At 38.4% G+C, this 15,546-nt stretch overlaps 2 protein-coding genes across 2 annotated transcripts; one reads left to right on the forward strand and one right to left on the reverse strand.

The window, feature by feature from the left end:
* Positions 1-6,465: 6,465 nt before the first annotated feature.
* LOC116212692 (single-stranded DNA-binding protein, mitochondrial) lies at positions 6,466-8,458 on the reverse strand. The gene is made up of 4 exons (XM_031547335.1): positions 8,130-8,458; positions 7,603-7,829; positions 7,021-7,121; positions 6,466-6,857 (listed from the first exon to the last, which is right to left on the reverse strand). Exons 1-4 carry the CDS (start codon positions 8,367-8,369, stop codon positions 6,778-6,780), a joined length of 648 nt encoding a protein of 215 aa, XP_031403195.1. The 5' UTR covers positions 8,370-8,458; the 3' UTR covers positions 6,466-6,777.
* A 1,396-nt stretch (positions 8,459-9,854) lies between these two features.
* On the forward strand, positions 9,855-14,931 carry LOC116215351 (protein LSM14 homolog B-B-like). Its single transcript, XM_031551032.1, has 13 exons — positions 9,855-10,499; positions 11,096-11,196; positions 11,283-11,354; positions 11,471-12,370; positions 12,789-12,845; positions 12,953-13,018; positions 13,113-13,178; positions 13,271-13,336; positions 13,425-13,508; positions 13,620-13,688; positions 13,912-14,100; positions 14,219-14,308; positions 14,463-14,931. The coding sequence occupies exons 1-13, from the start codon at positions 10,349-10,351 to the stop codon at positions 14,613-14,615; spliced, it is 2,064 nt and encodes a 687-aa protein (XP_031406892.1). The 5' UTR covers positions 9,855-10,348; the 3' UTR covers positions 14,616-14,931.
* Positions 14,932-15,546: the final 615 nt, after the last annotated feature.

Below are 15,546 nucleotides of genomic sequence, written 5' to 3' on the forward strand. Positions count from 1 at the left end.
CGAGAATAAGGATATAGAAGACGTTACATATAAATTGCAAGGATATCTTCTACTGTATTTGATTTAAGTTTTAAGTTGCTAATAATTTATTTAAGGGGATAATTTTATCTTATAAAAGGATAATTTAATATCAGTCTTTGATTTTCTTAAAACTCAAAATATTCTTTCCATCTCAATTGACGAGACAAGTTAAAAAAAAAAAACTTTATCTGGACTTCTATAAGATATTATTGGGGGCAAAGGCAATTAATAAGAATTTTAGAGGGGGGGCCATAATTTGAAATTTTAACAATTTTGTATGTATAATTAATTGAAGTTGCCAATGTCCGGGTTGGGGGGCCGGGGGGGCCTGGAACTGCCCCCCCTCGCTCTTTAGAAGATATAATAATTATCGAAGGGAGTGCGTCATAATATATTCTTACTCAATCTAGATTATAGAGGTTAATGTTAGGAAAAATTCATAGACCTACTTGGGACTCGGATCCATTCGCAATCCAAAAGTTTAAGCTAATAGATTGTTAGACCATTATCTCTTATAAACCTATGAATTTCCTCTCAATTTTTTCATATAAGATTACCTTCAACACCCGCCTTCACCATTCTCCATGTAGAAGAGAAATCGGCTCAACAATTCCCCCTTCTAGACTATATGGAGGACTTCGAGCCGAGCTTTCACTTCCGAACTTGGATATCAATTGTTAGGCCCTTCACTAGCCACGAGTTCCACACTTGGACCTTGGTGTGGTGTGGGTTTCCACGCATAGCGTGTGTACTTCCCCATGATCGTTATCTTGTGCTTTGATACCACTTATGAGGAAAAATCAACATGCCTACTTCGGATGTGGGTCCATTCACAACCAAAAAGTTTAAGTCAATAGGTTGCTAAACCATTATCTCTTATAAACCTATGGATTTCCTTTTAACTTTTTCATGTGAAATTACTTTACCCGTCCTCACCATTCTCCATGTAAAAGATAAATCAGCCCAACACTTGGTATGTCAATGGATGAGAGACGCTCGTACTTTTTCAATTACTAAATCGAAGTTACATCGAATAATTGAAGGAAGAAAAATAAGACGTTCTCGTTGAGTAATAATCATGCATGATAGGGTAGGGGTGGCGATCGAGGACGGCTCGGTTTTCTATGTCAAGACTGAACTACAATATACATTATAGTTCGATTAGATAGCTAAGGGTTTTACTGCATTTTGGCATTGCAATTATCCAAGCGGTGTTGCTCACGAATCCAAGTCAGTTCGGTTCTACTCTACACATATATAGCTAGCGAAGTCGGAACCGAAACCGATCATACTTGTAAACCCGAAATTTGAAAAGACTGTTTTGTTCGGGTTTTGTATATCTCTCATTCCTTCTGGATGATTAACTTAGGAGTCCATCCATTATATATACATAAATGAAAATGAAAGGGCCATATATACATATGCGAGAGATCACAAGGAGAAGAGGACAGAACTGGGAAAATGAAGTCTCTCTGATGGTTATTCCCGGAAAACACCGACAGAACAGCAATGGGCTGAGGCAAAACGGAAAGACCCGAAGGTCCATGAAGCGTGCTGTGTTAGCTCCCATAAGTCCTATGTTTTTCGATTTGTACTCCCAAAGAAGTGGAAAAGTGCAGCAGAAATTCTATAAGTTTGGACTTTTTTTGAGTTTTGTCTTATAAGTTTCAATTTGAATTTTTCAATTCTATATGTTTGTGCTGTAATGCGCTTTTAGTCCTATCCGTTTATAATCGTTAGAGATTTGCTGACGCAGATTTCTCGTCGTCAAATCTATTCTAAGTGATTGTTAATTGTCCACATGGTAATTTTCTATTGGCTAAAAATTAAAAAGAGAATTTTAGGAATTAACATAAGGAGTCCACGTGGTAACTTTCTATTTGTTGAAAACATTTTAAAAATTAAACTTTAATTAATTATTATTCTATGATCATAAAAATATTTTAGAAAATAATTTTTTATTTTTAAAAAGAAATTGGGGGGGGGGGGGGGGGGGGGGGGCGGGGCACAACATTGGGCGTCTCGATTCCGGTCATCATCCCTGATTGGAGTCGCCGGCGCCCTCCCCCTTTCGATTTTTTTTTTTCATTTTCTAAAATATTTTTATTGTTAAAAATAATAATGAATTATATTATAATTTTTAAAAAGGTTTTCAAAAAATAAAAAATTGCCATGTGGACTTCTTATGCTAATTTTAACATTTTAATTTTCAACAAATAGAAAATTACAGGTGGACAATTAACAGTCACCGATGACAAAGTTGATGTTATGAAAATCACATCAGCAAATCCTAAGAATTGTTAACGGATATGACTAAAAGTGTTATACGGAGCAAACTGAAAAATTCAAATTAAAACATATAGGATTGAACTCCAAAAAAGTCAAAACATATACAACTTCTACTGTACTCCTCAAAAAAGAAATAGTAAAAGTGTGTGATGACATCAGAAAATAATGAACAGTGAACGAGAAGGTTAAAATACAATAATGTATATAGCAATAACAATACAAACTCAGTCACGAAGAGAAAAGAGAAAGGATGCAATTAAATTCGAAATTAATTATCAAAAGAATGTATAATATAGTGGCGCACGTAATTAAGAGGTAATTAAGAGATTTCATATTTGATACTCCGTTGGACTATATGTGCCCCTTTAATTATTAGGCTTTTTTCTATAGAGTAATTATTAGGATTTTTGTTTCAGTGCACTAAGTCCACCCTTGTAACCGGAAAAAAAAAATCAAAATTAACTGTGAGAATTGATCTCGTGAAAAGGACGAGAATGTTAACAATTTCGTTAGGCCCCGGTAAAAGAATAAGTAACTGAATATATTATATAGTCACAGGTTTGGAGCTTGCTTGCTTGCGGTTGTAGGACTAGGCACCATATTCGTGGTTGAGGTTAAGTCGGGGCATTCCGGGGATAATATTATGCTCATAGGAACTATTTGTAACTCTTTATTTAGCTTTCAATTTCCTTATATTAAATTCATGAGTTTTTGTTGTCCCCAGAAAAATGTATTAATCCAGACATAGGGTAATATTACCTAGCATCCGTAACTTTGATATTCTTACGTGTGATTTAGACTTAAAGTTAAATTTGATGATACTTCTTTTTGTGTACAATCGTATCATAAAAATTTTCCACTTCATTTTCCACAACATATATATCAAAATTAATAAATGGGTATTGCCATATTGTAATTAACATTCTATATACTAAAGCGGTGTTTTAATTCATCCTAGATGGATGAAATGCTGATCAATTATTTGCATTGGGATTGATAGATAATAAATGATATGAATAGGTCAGATTTCAATTTTTTCTACCCAAAGTCATGCATAAAAGGGATAGGATCCAAGGTGAATATTGGGTGGTTGAGAAGGATATTTCTAGATGTGGTTAAAGATTCTAGGGCTTTGCAATGGCCATTACTGTGTTTAGGGTTAGGGCTAGCTAGCTAGGGGTCTATCGGTTACGTGGGGGACCGACTTATGATTATATATATATATATGAATCCCATGCATGCGTACGTGCAACATGCACATATGCTTTGTAGATATATTATATATAGCCCGCGGAGACAAAGCTATATATTTACTGTATTCTTACATTCGAACAGAACTTCCAAACTTGAATTTTTGGAATTGCCCTTCGACTTTTCCTTTAATATTTCCCCGGTTTTTCTTCACATGGACAGGGAGGAGGTTGGGATATAAATGGACATGGAAAATTCACTGATAATTGGAAACTTGTTGGCTCAAGATCAGAAACGAGTCACGCACGAGTGAACCAGGCTCTCTTTCTCGACTTCTCGTTTTTGTTGATATCGAAATCATTTCATTCATTGCAAGTTCGTTGTATACATATATGAAACTTCAAGGAACTATATATATATATGTACTCTCCCAACCATAGTAAGGAAACCCCATGCATGACAGCATTGCGGCACCCCCAATTGCTTTCATTGCAAACAGATCAGGTTGATAAATATATATATATACACACACACACGTATGAAGCTGCACGATGACTTATTGCATTGTGTCCTCAACATGCCAATAATGCGTTGTTCAAGAAATAATCGATCATCAAACTAAACACGGTTTACAGTGATATATACCAGTATCAATTTGATGTATAATTATCTCAGAGCAAAATAATCAACATATACATGCATGCAATACTGCCGACGACCGGTCAGTTGGTGTATCGATCTTTGAGGACATTAATTAATGTAATATTCTTGTTCTGTTGATATAAGAACTCTGCATATGGCACGGCCGCACGGGTAAGCAGTCAAGCTCTCATGCCTTGCCATCTCCTGTGCTCGGAATTGCGGTTTCGGTTCTCCCCGGTTTGCTCTTGCACGTGATTAATTAGATGCATGTAATCTAAACCTTATTGCAACTTTCCATCGTCTCCTCCAAACCAACCGACTTGTTAATGTACTCTCCAAGCATTATTATATATTTCATGGCATGCATCTCAATGACCAGAGGACATAAGAGCCATAAAATAAAGCTGATGACATTCAATTAAGAGAGAGAGAGAGAGAGAGAGAGGCTCTTTTCTTCCCCCTTCTTTTTCCTCTTTTACCTATGAAGCCTTGAAGTTTTTGGACCAGCCTACAACTCTAATATTTGTCCAAAGGGGAAAGACATAATCTTCATAAAGATATCAGAGACAGACACAGATGTACAGAGAGATAGAGAGAGAACAGAGAGGTACCAAAAATTTGCAGGGCTATTTAACTCTTTTTAAGTACCATACATAGCAGTTGGGTGGTCACTTTCCAACTCCTTATTAATTTCTTCTTCATAGTTCATACAATTGTCGACCGGTTGCCTTTTTTTTTTTTTCCCCTTCCTTAGTCTGGCACTTTTACATTTGAAATTCGGCGTACTTGGTGCAGTCGTGAATAAAGCGTTGTGCACAACAATTAGTACCTTGTAACGGGTTCTGATAAACGGGCAGTTACTGTCCATAATACACTACATGCGTGGGACTATTGTTGGATTATATCTGCAACTGCTTAATCACGAGGTGTGGTATGATTAACTTAACTGCACTCCATGTGAGTAACTACAATTTGGGAATTCGAAATTCATTGAGAGCAACTTATGTCCACAACCAACACGACTCTAGAGTGAGATTTAGCTTTTCATACTATAAGTTAAGAACACCTTATGGTTTCCGTGAAAAAAAAAAGGAAAAAAGACAAAAATCCCCCTTGTACTTTGGGGTTGGGATAAATCATACCATATTTTTTCGTTCAGGACAAATCGCACCATGTTCTTTGCTCCATCAAACATAAGGGGTTACGGTGTCAAATTATTTTTCATTTCTAGTCCTCAATCTTTAACATTTTAATAATTTTGGTTCTAAATCTTTTTCTTTTATCATTCCTATCCTAAACTTTCTATTTTGTTTCATTTTAGTCCTAAACGGAAATCGAAAGGGGAGGAGGGGTCGGGGCCACCAATCGGCAACCCCGACCCCTCCACCGAGGTCGCCGGCGCCCACAGAGGACGCCGATGACCTCGGTGGAGGAGTCGGGGTCTCCGATTGGCGGCCTCGAACCCCGAATCGATCGGGGACAAGTCGGAGGTCCTCGGTCGATTCGGGGTTCGGGACTGTCAATCGGAGACCCCGACCTCTCCATCGAGGTCGTCTGCGTCCTCTGTGGGTGCTGGCGACCTCGATGGAGGGGTCGAGGTGGCCAATTGGCAGCCCCGACCCGTCCTCCCCTTTCGATTTTCGTTTAGGACTAAAATGAAATAAAATAGAAAATTTAGAATATAAATGATAAAAGAAAAAGATTTAGAACCAAAATAATTAAAAGGTTAAAGATTGATGACTAAAAATGAAAAATAATTTGACGCCATAACCCCTATATCTGACGGAGCAAAAAACAAGGTGCGATTTGTCTCAAACGAAAGAATATGGTGCGATTTGTTCCAATCCCAAAGCACGAGGGGGGTTTTTGTCTTTTTCCCAAAAAAAAAGTTGCAACTTTTCTCTGCATCCATTGTTAGATTTGGATCTCTCTCTTGGGCTCATCTGACCCATGAAGCGCTGGGCTTTGACATGGTGGCCCAATTGGGGCATGGGCCTTATTAGCATCTCAAGGTCGACATATCAGTTCCAATTCCGCGTCCAATAGGTTCATTAAGTACGACTAACAGGAACATATAGATGCCCAAACGATACATCACATTTTTCGGGGCAGGTAATGATCCTCCAAATCAGAATAAGTCCATTCCGTGCTCTATCTATTTGCGTCGCTTACAAGTGTTCTAGTGGTCAACAGTAGTCTCGGTAATTCTCTTGACGAACACTCGTATTAATCATATGATGGCCACCACATGTTCCATATGGCATAACACACAAATGACTCTTCTATGAGACCTGACGCTCGAAAGCTTAAACATTGATCAAATGCTCGCACAAAATCAACTTGCCATTCATCAACCGAGCTCTGCGGTGAAATTCCAAAGACAATGGCATCAAGGAGGACCTGAAAATTCAGGTAGTCCCAATGTGAATCTGCAGATTCTACTGATGCCGAAAGAAATGGATGAATTTTCCCCTAAACAGTTACAGCTTCCGCATCTTAGAGAATTTACATTGAAGTCGCAAACAGATGTTAAAAACGGGAATTGAAGTCAACGATCTGCCTTCAGATTCGCATGACAGGTTAGGCTGTGAATGCCTCCATGCGAGAAGTATTCCGAGGTCTTTGTTTTCACGTCTAAAAATAGCCAATGCCTTTCATATCCCTTCGTGGTAGTGCTTCGGCATCGGTGGCTTTTCCAATAAACACGATACGGCCTGCATTAGTTAGACAAAGGATAAATGATGGATAACAACAATACAGAATAACTTGGAGGAGAAGTAATCCTGAAAGGGCAAAGATATCAATCTGACAGTCATAATATTTTGAAGAGTATCACGAGAGAGAACATTATAAAGATTGAATAAGAGGTTCAGGTACCGTTTCTGCGGATTGCAATCTCCCTTAAACGCCGAACAGTGCCAGATATGGGATCAGTGAATATTTTTGTCTCCAGAGTTCCCTCCAAGTATAAGATTGAGCTAGAGTAGGTCGATTATCAACATAAAAGGACATCAGATCAGACATCTCGTTAAATCGATATAGGGATACTCATTGTAGTCTGTCTCGAGCATGAGCTTGAGTCCAGAGACAGAAGTTTCATGGGAAACACAAAATGAGAAATGGCAATGACATACAGAGTATATAGAAGCTAAAGTTCATCGTCAAGAATCATTTCTATCATAACTCGCATTCTTCTTTGTTGATAATGGGAATGACTTCTTGAAGTCGTAGATTTTGTTTGCAAAAGATCGAACACGATAGCTGCAAATTACAATCATTTTCTCCTATATGTCGAACAATCAATAACAAGGCATTCAATTTCCCGGGTTAGTGATGAAAAAGGAGCGAACTTGCCACTGCGAGAAGGAATACTGAGGGCAGCAACAAATTTCAGACAAGTGATTAACTTTTTCAGAGAAGGCTAAGGCAATGAATTACGAGGAAAACTGAAATTCTCACCCGGGAATAGCATGCTTCATGACAATCTCCCCAACCTCTTTATTATAGACTGAGACCCGATGCCACTGCACAGAGCAGCGATTCGCATACTCTTTCGGATCCTCATTTTGCAGAGGCCTCCTGTTGTTACGAATGCCACCCGTGCCCACCGATAACAGAGCGACCTGTGTTCCACTCCTTAACTTCTTCAGTATTGGGGCTTGCCCGACCTGCCCCACTATTATCGCCTACAAGAGGATCGCAAAAGAAGATCCCACTAATCAGAAACAAAATGACAAGCTCCTAGCGCATCAATGAAAACGAAGATTCTCGCCATTAGCAGCTGAAATTTTGACCATCCACTCAGACAATTTCGTATAGAACAACTAAATAAGACTGAATTTCTGATTTTCAGTCACAAAGTTAAAGCTTTATGCAAGCATATGATCCTTTCTACATCCACCGCAGCTGAACCCAAGTTCCATTTTGGCCAAAATAATTTCAAATGACGGCTCGAAAGCACTCATGTTTTGTACGAGAGTGTGTACCTTGTAAATTCCAACGTCGAGGCCATTCTCGAGGGGCCGATCGTAGATAGTGCGCTGTCCGGCGGGAGCCTGCGACGAGGTCTGGGGCTCAGCGTCCGACTCGGGGCTAGCCTCGTCCGACTCGGGGGTCTCTAGGGACGAGCCCTTTGTGCAGAATGGGATGGTGAGGTTGAGGCCTTTGGTGGCCGGACGAAGAGAGAGGTGGAGCCTCCGGGCGAGGGCGGCCATTGAAGAAGCCATTGAAGCTATGAGAAATGGAGGTGAAAGGGTTTTGGGCTACGGTCTTAAACCCTAGTAGCAGCTCACAACCGAGTCATTTTTTGGTTAAGGAAACTAGGGGTGTAAATGGGTTGGTAAGGGTGAATTTTTGGTTTTTTCGAGGACAAAAAATAAAGAGAATATATGTTAAATTCAAAGAAACATAGGCCATTAATAGTCAATATAATGGTTCAAAACAACAATAATAAAGTAAATAACAAGTCTAAATACTGCACTAATAAGAACATAGTCCAATATAAGTCAATGCAATCCACACTAGTAATAGCTTAATAACTCCAAAACCGATCAACGAATTTAATATTTAGGGTTTGTGAGGAGATGAAAGGGAAAGGAAATCGAAATCGTGAGTGAGGATGCAAAAGAAAGGTGAGAAAGGAAATGGCGATTGTCGATTTTTAAGTTTCGAGTTAAAAATTTTAAAATATAAATATATGTACGTTTTTCTTTGTGAAGGAAATATACATTTTGAATATGTATATTTTATTCGGGTGGGTACGGATATTGTTGGTTTACGTCGGTCGGTCTCCGATATTTTTCGGGTGAATTCTTTTGCCCCTAATACTCACCCAAAAGCTCTCTCCAATTTTTCAATTTCGGATTTTTTGGTTCGATTAGGGTCGAATTTTTCGATTTTTCGGATTTCCAGACTTTTACTTACACTCCTAAAGGAAACGAGGGCCAAAGCCCGCATAACAAAGTCATTTTCATTTCATTGTCTTTTCACTTTGGTACTTTGAGTATTCAGTATTTTAATTCAAGTAGTTTTTAGTACTTTCGCTATTCGCAATAGATAATATAAAACACTAAACACTTCAATTGAAAGAAAAAATTACTACAAAACACTTCTACTAATCATGAATAACAAAAATATTAAACATTTAGATTGCAAGTATCAAGTGTGTTATCATGACTATTGTCAAATTAAATACACCATCTCTCATAAATTCATTTTCTTTCTTTATAAATGGACGGTAAATTATTAGTCTAAAATAAGAAATAAAACTGTCATATCGATTAAAGGCAGTTTTAGTTTAATTAGAATTTGGATTGCGTTTTGCATCAATTCTCGACAAAATCGGAATTCCCTAGTTTGTTTCTCATTCTAAAATTCTGAATTCGATGAGACACACATTCTCCATATCACCGTCCACTTTAGACACAACAATTTTGGAGCGTTTGATTTGCATAATGAAAACTTAGATGGATTAGAATTGACAGGATTTTGAATAATGGTGGATTACAATTGATATTTTGATTGAATTTTCATGCTTCGTCGGGCCTAGGATAGATAGAGATTTTGGGGAGAATCGAATATGAAAAGACCAAAGTGGATCAAAATATTGTTGATTTTAAAAAGAAATGAAATACTAATTCTAAGAAAACGAAAAAGGAAGCAGCTTAGGCATCAAAACACTACCACAAAAGTTGGTGCCTCCCGTCAACCTCCACCGGCCTCTAACCGATCCGTCTCATCACAGTGAGGCCGGATCTAATCTCCCCACGACCATAACTGGTGAGATTTGGTTGTCGTGCGCTCAGAGAGAACCTTAGGCCATGACGGTCCACGACGGGCCTCCCCTTGAGCCCACGAGGCTCACGGTGGGCTCACGAGCTTCACTTGGCTCGTCCCAAGATGGCAAGATCGCCAGAGCCAACAGCGATTCGCGCCGAGAAAATAAATATATTTTTCTTTCTTAGGATTTAATTCGATAATTATCCCTTTTTTTGTTTACTTTTTTTTTCCTTTTTAGTTTTTTATTAAGAAAATAAAGAAATACCCCCAAGAAACCGCCTCCCAAATTCCCCCGACTGCTATAAAGGACCCGCTAATTTAATTTTCCTCCTCTCTCCCTCCGATTTCGCGATCAGTTCTCTGCTCCTCAGTCGGCGAGCAGAGAGATAGAGATAGATAGAGAGAGAGAGAGAGAGAGTAACCAGTAATGGCGTCACCGGTGACCGCCGGTTCGGCAGCCAGCTCCGCCGACTCGTACATAGGCAGCCTCTTGAGCATCGTGTCCAAGTCCGAGATGCGATACGAAGGCGTTCTCTACTACATCAACCCTCAAGACGCGACATTTGGCCTCAAGAACGGTTCTTCTCCCGATTCCTGCTCTTAATTTGTTTCTTCTGCTGTTGAGTGTCAATGTTTGTGATTTTCGTTTCTGATTTGTTCGAGTTCTGCAGTGGAAAATGATGCGTCCTCCGTTCTTGGTTTAGTGCTTGATTATCTGTTAATGGGGTAGAGTTTGAGGAGTGCTATTAGAGATACAAAGATTATGTGTATTAGGAGTAAAAGGACTAGGAATATTGCTGTTGAAATCTCCGTCGGCTCCTGTGAAAGATCGATGGCAACAAAGCTAGAGCCGGGAATCAAGATAAGCCTGCGTAAAATTCTTGATGCAGGCTATAATTTTGGGCAGTTCGTCTGTCAGCATAAAAGCCGGCGACTTGTTATTTTGCCCTGAATTTAAGCACTCTATGATTAATCTATTGCTATAGAAAAATGTGGATTATTGTCATTCATGTCTTTCAAAGAGAAATCTTCTTATTTGTTGCCTTAAATGTGTAGATCGTGTTTCATGTGAATAAAATATTTCTTTCCTATTATCACAAGACATGAATTAGTCACTTGATTGTAGCCTTGTGTTCGTGTGGCTGTGGATTCTGACTAACTGGGCTGTATGCAGTGAGATCGTTTGGAACAGAGGGACGAAGAAAAGATGGTCCACAAGTCCTTCCTGATGAAAGGGTTTTTGAATACATTCAATTCAGAGGGAGTGATATTAAGGTAGACACCCTCCTTACCCCGATAGTTAAGTTCTGATATACCCCCATAGCCAATCCATACTGACTAGTGTGATTTCTTATTCCCAGGATTTAAAGGTTTTGCCATCACCAACTCCCCAAGATACATCATCTGTATTTGATGATCCTGCCATCATACAGGTATTTGACCATATGTATGTCGAACATTGAAAAGATTTTAGATAATACACCCACTGATCTAAAGAACCACAAAGCCTTTTGAGCTTATTTATTTATTTTGCTGCATGTTTTTGCAGTCTCATTACATCCCTCCTATGCCAAAATCTACAAGTGCTCCATATGCTGCTTCTGCGGGCATAGCAAATCTTACCTCCACTGGAGGACTTCAAACTTCAGTAGTTAAAGATAGCTTTCCTCTATTTCCGCCTGTGAACTTGGCATCAATCGGTACAATGCTGCCTCCACCAAGTGCACAAGTGAATGCAGGTGCTATGCTACCACATGCGCAAGGACTTGGGGGCCCCTCGGCAGGGATTACGTACTTACAACAGCAGTCGTTGGTTGGATCGCCACAAGGTTTGCCAGCTGTATATACCATGAAGCAGCAGTTGCAACATCCTGCCTTTAATTCGTCAATCCCCAGTAGCACATCAAACTTGAATGAATCCTCCCAGTCCTTCATGCTGCCTGTGACTCTTGGAGCACTGATCTCAACACCAAATTTGATCACTTCATCGGCTTTTCCATCGAATTCTGCCTCATTGAATTCTCTTGTAACTCGTAATGCAGTCTCAGATAGTAGGCCTGGCAGTCTTTCAACAGTCGCATTAAATCCCATGTTGCCATCTCTGTCTCCAATGACTGCTACTCTTTTGGAAAGAAGCCCCATTATACCTCAAATTATTGACAAATCAAACTTGGTTATAGCTTCAGGTTCGCAAAAGGAAAGTATTCCTGGAACTTTGCCTTCTGTTGATGGACCTTCGACCACAAGTAATACGGAGGAATTGAAACCATCTGTTGTAGTCCCAGGTCAGTTTTTGCAGACTGCGCCTACTAACTCATTGTCACGTTCTACTGAAAGTGTTCGTGAAGATGTGGAGGTGGTGAAAGTCTTGACCTCAGAATCACGTCAAACATCCTCAAAAAATGATAAGGCACCAATTTTGCAGCTGCAAACAGCATCTGCCACAGAGGTAGTTCAATATTGCCATCTACTTTCTTCACATATATGACAGTTCTTTAAAGTTAATACAATCGACATGGATTAACAAAAAGCATATGAATATTAAGTTGTTTTTAGTCTTGCATTTGCTGGCTCCTTTTTGTTGGTGAAACTGTTCATCTGCAGAGAAAGGGATTTTTCAGAAAGCACTTGTTCACCTTTTCTTCCTGTTTGTGAGTTACTTAGATTTGTTCACGCCACTTCCATCAGATTGCTACTACACTTTGCTGTAATCTGGAATAGAAGATAATCTTCAAAAGCTTTTAGAGATCTTTGTCACATTCTTTGATTTGCAAACATGGAGAAAATTGTTCGTGAAAATGGAAATTGATTGGATGAAATTTTATCCGTTACAGGACTAATACTCTCTCTTTTATTTCCTGCACAAGGATATTAACAAGTTCCGTGATAGTAAGAAACCTCACCAAAGGGGAAGAGGAGACACGGTAAAGATTGTTCCTTCTTCAGCTCTTTAACTTGCACTCCTCGTTTTGCGATGCCAATGGAATTTATTTTTCTGCTTCTTCTGATCTATTAATACATCTTGTTTCAGAAAAGTGGGGCTAATGCACCAATTCGTAAATATGTCAAAAGTGGTACGGGGCAGATAGAGAAGAAGGTAATGTGTGCATCTTTAAATATATGTTTTTCTTTATTTGAGTTTTTTTCCTCCGTTAGTAACCAATCATGTTACTTCATTTTGCATCTTTCAGATAGATGGGGCTTATACACGTGCGAGCCAAATTAGAATTGGCAGTTCTAAGGAAAGAGGACAGAAGGTACCATTTTGTTTTATCTCACAGTTTTCAAACTCTTACCATGATAAGACAAATTTTTTTTTTTTTGTCACACAAGTTTCACTTCATTTCAGAAGGATGCAACTGATCCAAAAACTCAAGAAAGTATGAGAGGCAGTCCAAGGGAAGGGGGAAAGAAGGTAATACTTTGTTGTTCTCCCTAGTTCTGCAGTTACATATAGCTGGTTTATTTTTTTAGTTCGTGACCTGAAATTTCTGTTGCTCTAGTATTCCTTTTCATATCGGAGTAACATAAGAAGTTCACAAAGTCATAAGAATGGAGAAAGCTGTGCACAGGAAAGCAGAAAGAAGGTAATATAAAGGATATCTTAAATATATTACAGATATGTTTTGGCTGGGATTTATTTAATCATTTTCTTTCGTATTTTGATTTCTTTTTTCCTCATTACTTTTTGCATGTAGTTGAGTGGAGCTGCTTCTCGCAGTGGCACTGGTGGTAGAGGAAGGGGTCGCGGGAGAGTAGCCACTGTGGTAAGACTGTTCTTTCATTCAGAGGGATGTTTAGACAATTTAGCTTCTTTGAGTTCGTACAAATAATAGTTGATTATAAATATTGAAAAATGGCTTTCTCTGATTAACAACAGTCAGATTTAAGCGGTCATTATAATGTTGATGTGAAATTTCTCCTCATTTGTCAGGTTTAATCAAAGGTAAAACGACATTATTATTGATCTCGTATGTCTATGTCAAACAGATTCCCCGTGCCACCAAATTTACTGAGGATTTTGATTTTGAGGCTATGAACGAAAAATTCAACAAGGATGAATTATGGGGTGATCTCGGTAAAAACAAGAAAGATCAATTGAAAGGCAAAGCCAATGCAGGAGAGCATGAAGCAGCCAAAAGTGAAGGTTCAGCAACAGCCATGAATTTGGACATAAAGGTGATATCAATGCTATTCTTCTGCACAGAATTTTATTGATCAAGTTATTCTCTTTGTTATTGCTGAAAATATATATATCTTCCTTGTTTACTAAATGCTATGTTTGTATCCCACACAGCCTGTGTATGTCAAGGACGACTTTTTTGATTCACTTTCAAGTGATCAACCCAATCGGAAGTTAATTGAACAGAGAAAAATAGACAAAGAGGTATCACTTTCAAATGAACTCTTGAATTATTATCCTGTTCAATGTGTTGGAATAGAATGGAGTTTCTATTCCATTCCATTATTTCATCGTTTGGTCATTCCAAAATGGTTAAATGATTGTGTTATTTCCTGTTGTGCTCTTCTTGCTGTCTCAGACTTTTGGTGACCTCAAGATAGTTCGAGGGAATCGCAGGACCCAGAGAGTGGCTGGAGGCTCCCAGTCCAGGGGTTCTAATGATGGAAGAGGACGACACTATGCAGGACAGGGAAGAGGAAAGGTGCAGGCTGTGTGGACTCAGGTCACCTAGGTGACTCTTCTTGGACTATTGTCTTTAGATTTTCTGGTAGTCAGTCGAGCGTCCGAGGCCTGTGTTCTTTCTAGCTCGGAGAAATGTGAGTAATATGCAGAAAGAATGCAAACTTTTGGTCTGGATTCACTGATGTCACCGATGGCTTCATCGCACAAGTTGTAAAGGGAAGTTGAATTCTAGATGGCTGAGAAATGAGTAGTTTCGCCGGAGAGCCTTGGACGGTTTGGCAAAATTCCGAGACCAATTCGAGTCTTTCTACGTGTTTGTGTCTTCGAGTTGAGATGCATCAAATCTTCTCCTGAATTCGCCTTAATCCACTCTGCACTCATCTTTTATAGCTGGTAAGACAGGGACCCACAGATATATATATATATATACATATAACTCGCACTATTTTATATGCATACATTATATTCGAAGTAAATGTTGGGTTAGGTGCTTAAATTGCCGAAAGTATATATTTGTGGGGTCAAAGAATAAATACTTTTGCAGTTTGGAAATTAACAAATATTATTATAAAATGAATAAATAAATGCTTTTTTTGTATGCATTTATTATACAAAGAAGAAAAAACTATACAATCGAATCTTTAAGTTTAAATGCTTTTCTATTTTAATCCTTTTTATTTTATATTTTTTTCTCGTTTAAATTTTATACCTTTAAATACTTTTTCGTTTCAGTCCTTTTCATTTTTCTTGGTTCGTTTTCACTCAATATCTTTGATTACCTTTCTATTTTCATCATTTTATCAATTTTTTTATTAGAAAATATTTTAATATTAATTTTCAATCTTTTAAAGTTATTATTTTATCTCAACTCTTTTTTGTTCAATTTTTCTTAATATTAAACGTTTTGTTTCTTATATTTCTACCTCACAAATTCCCATAAAAATGTCCATACGTCACTTTTGAAATTTAATAAGATTATT

The sequence above is a fragment of the Punica granatum genome, chromosome 7 (genome assembly GCF_007655135.1).
Source record: "Punica granatum isolate Tunisia-2019 chromosome 7, ASM765513v2, whole genome shotgun sequence".
NCBI classification, from domain to species: Eukaryota; Viridiplantae; Streptophyta; class Magnoliopsida; order Myrtales; family Lythraceae; genus Punica; species Punica granatum.

Excerpts from the sequence above, each read along its gene's own strand:
- LOC116212692 (XM_031547335.1), bottom strand. The coding sequence starts at position 8,369 with ATGGCTTCTTCAATGGCCGCCCTCGCCCGGAGGCTCCACCTCTCTCTT. Across the intron at positions 7,830-8,129 it reads TCGACGTTGGAATTTACAAG|GCGATAATAGTGGGGCAGGT; the intron begins GTACACACTCTC and ends ATCCTCTTGTAG. Across the intron at positions 7,122-7,602 it reads ATGAAGCATGCTATTCCCGG|CTCAATCTTATACTTGGAGG; the intron begins GTGAGAATTTCA and ends GACCTACTCTAG.
- LOC116215351 (XM_031551032.1), top strand. The coding sequence starts at position 10,349 with ATGGCGTCACCGGTGACCGCCGGTTCGGCAGCCAGCTCCGCCGACTCG. Across the intron at positions 11,197-11,282 it reads TCAGAGGGAGTGATATTAAG|GATTTAAAGGTTTTGCCATC; the intron begins GTAGACACCCTC and ends TCTTATTCCCAG. Across the intron at positions 13,019-13,112 it reads CGGGGCAGATAGAGAAGAAG|ATAGATGGGGCTTATACACG; the intron begins GTAATGTGTGCA and ends TGCATCTTTCAG.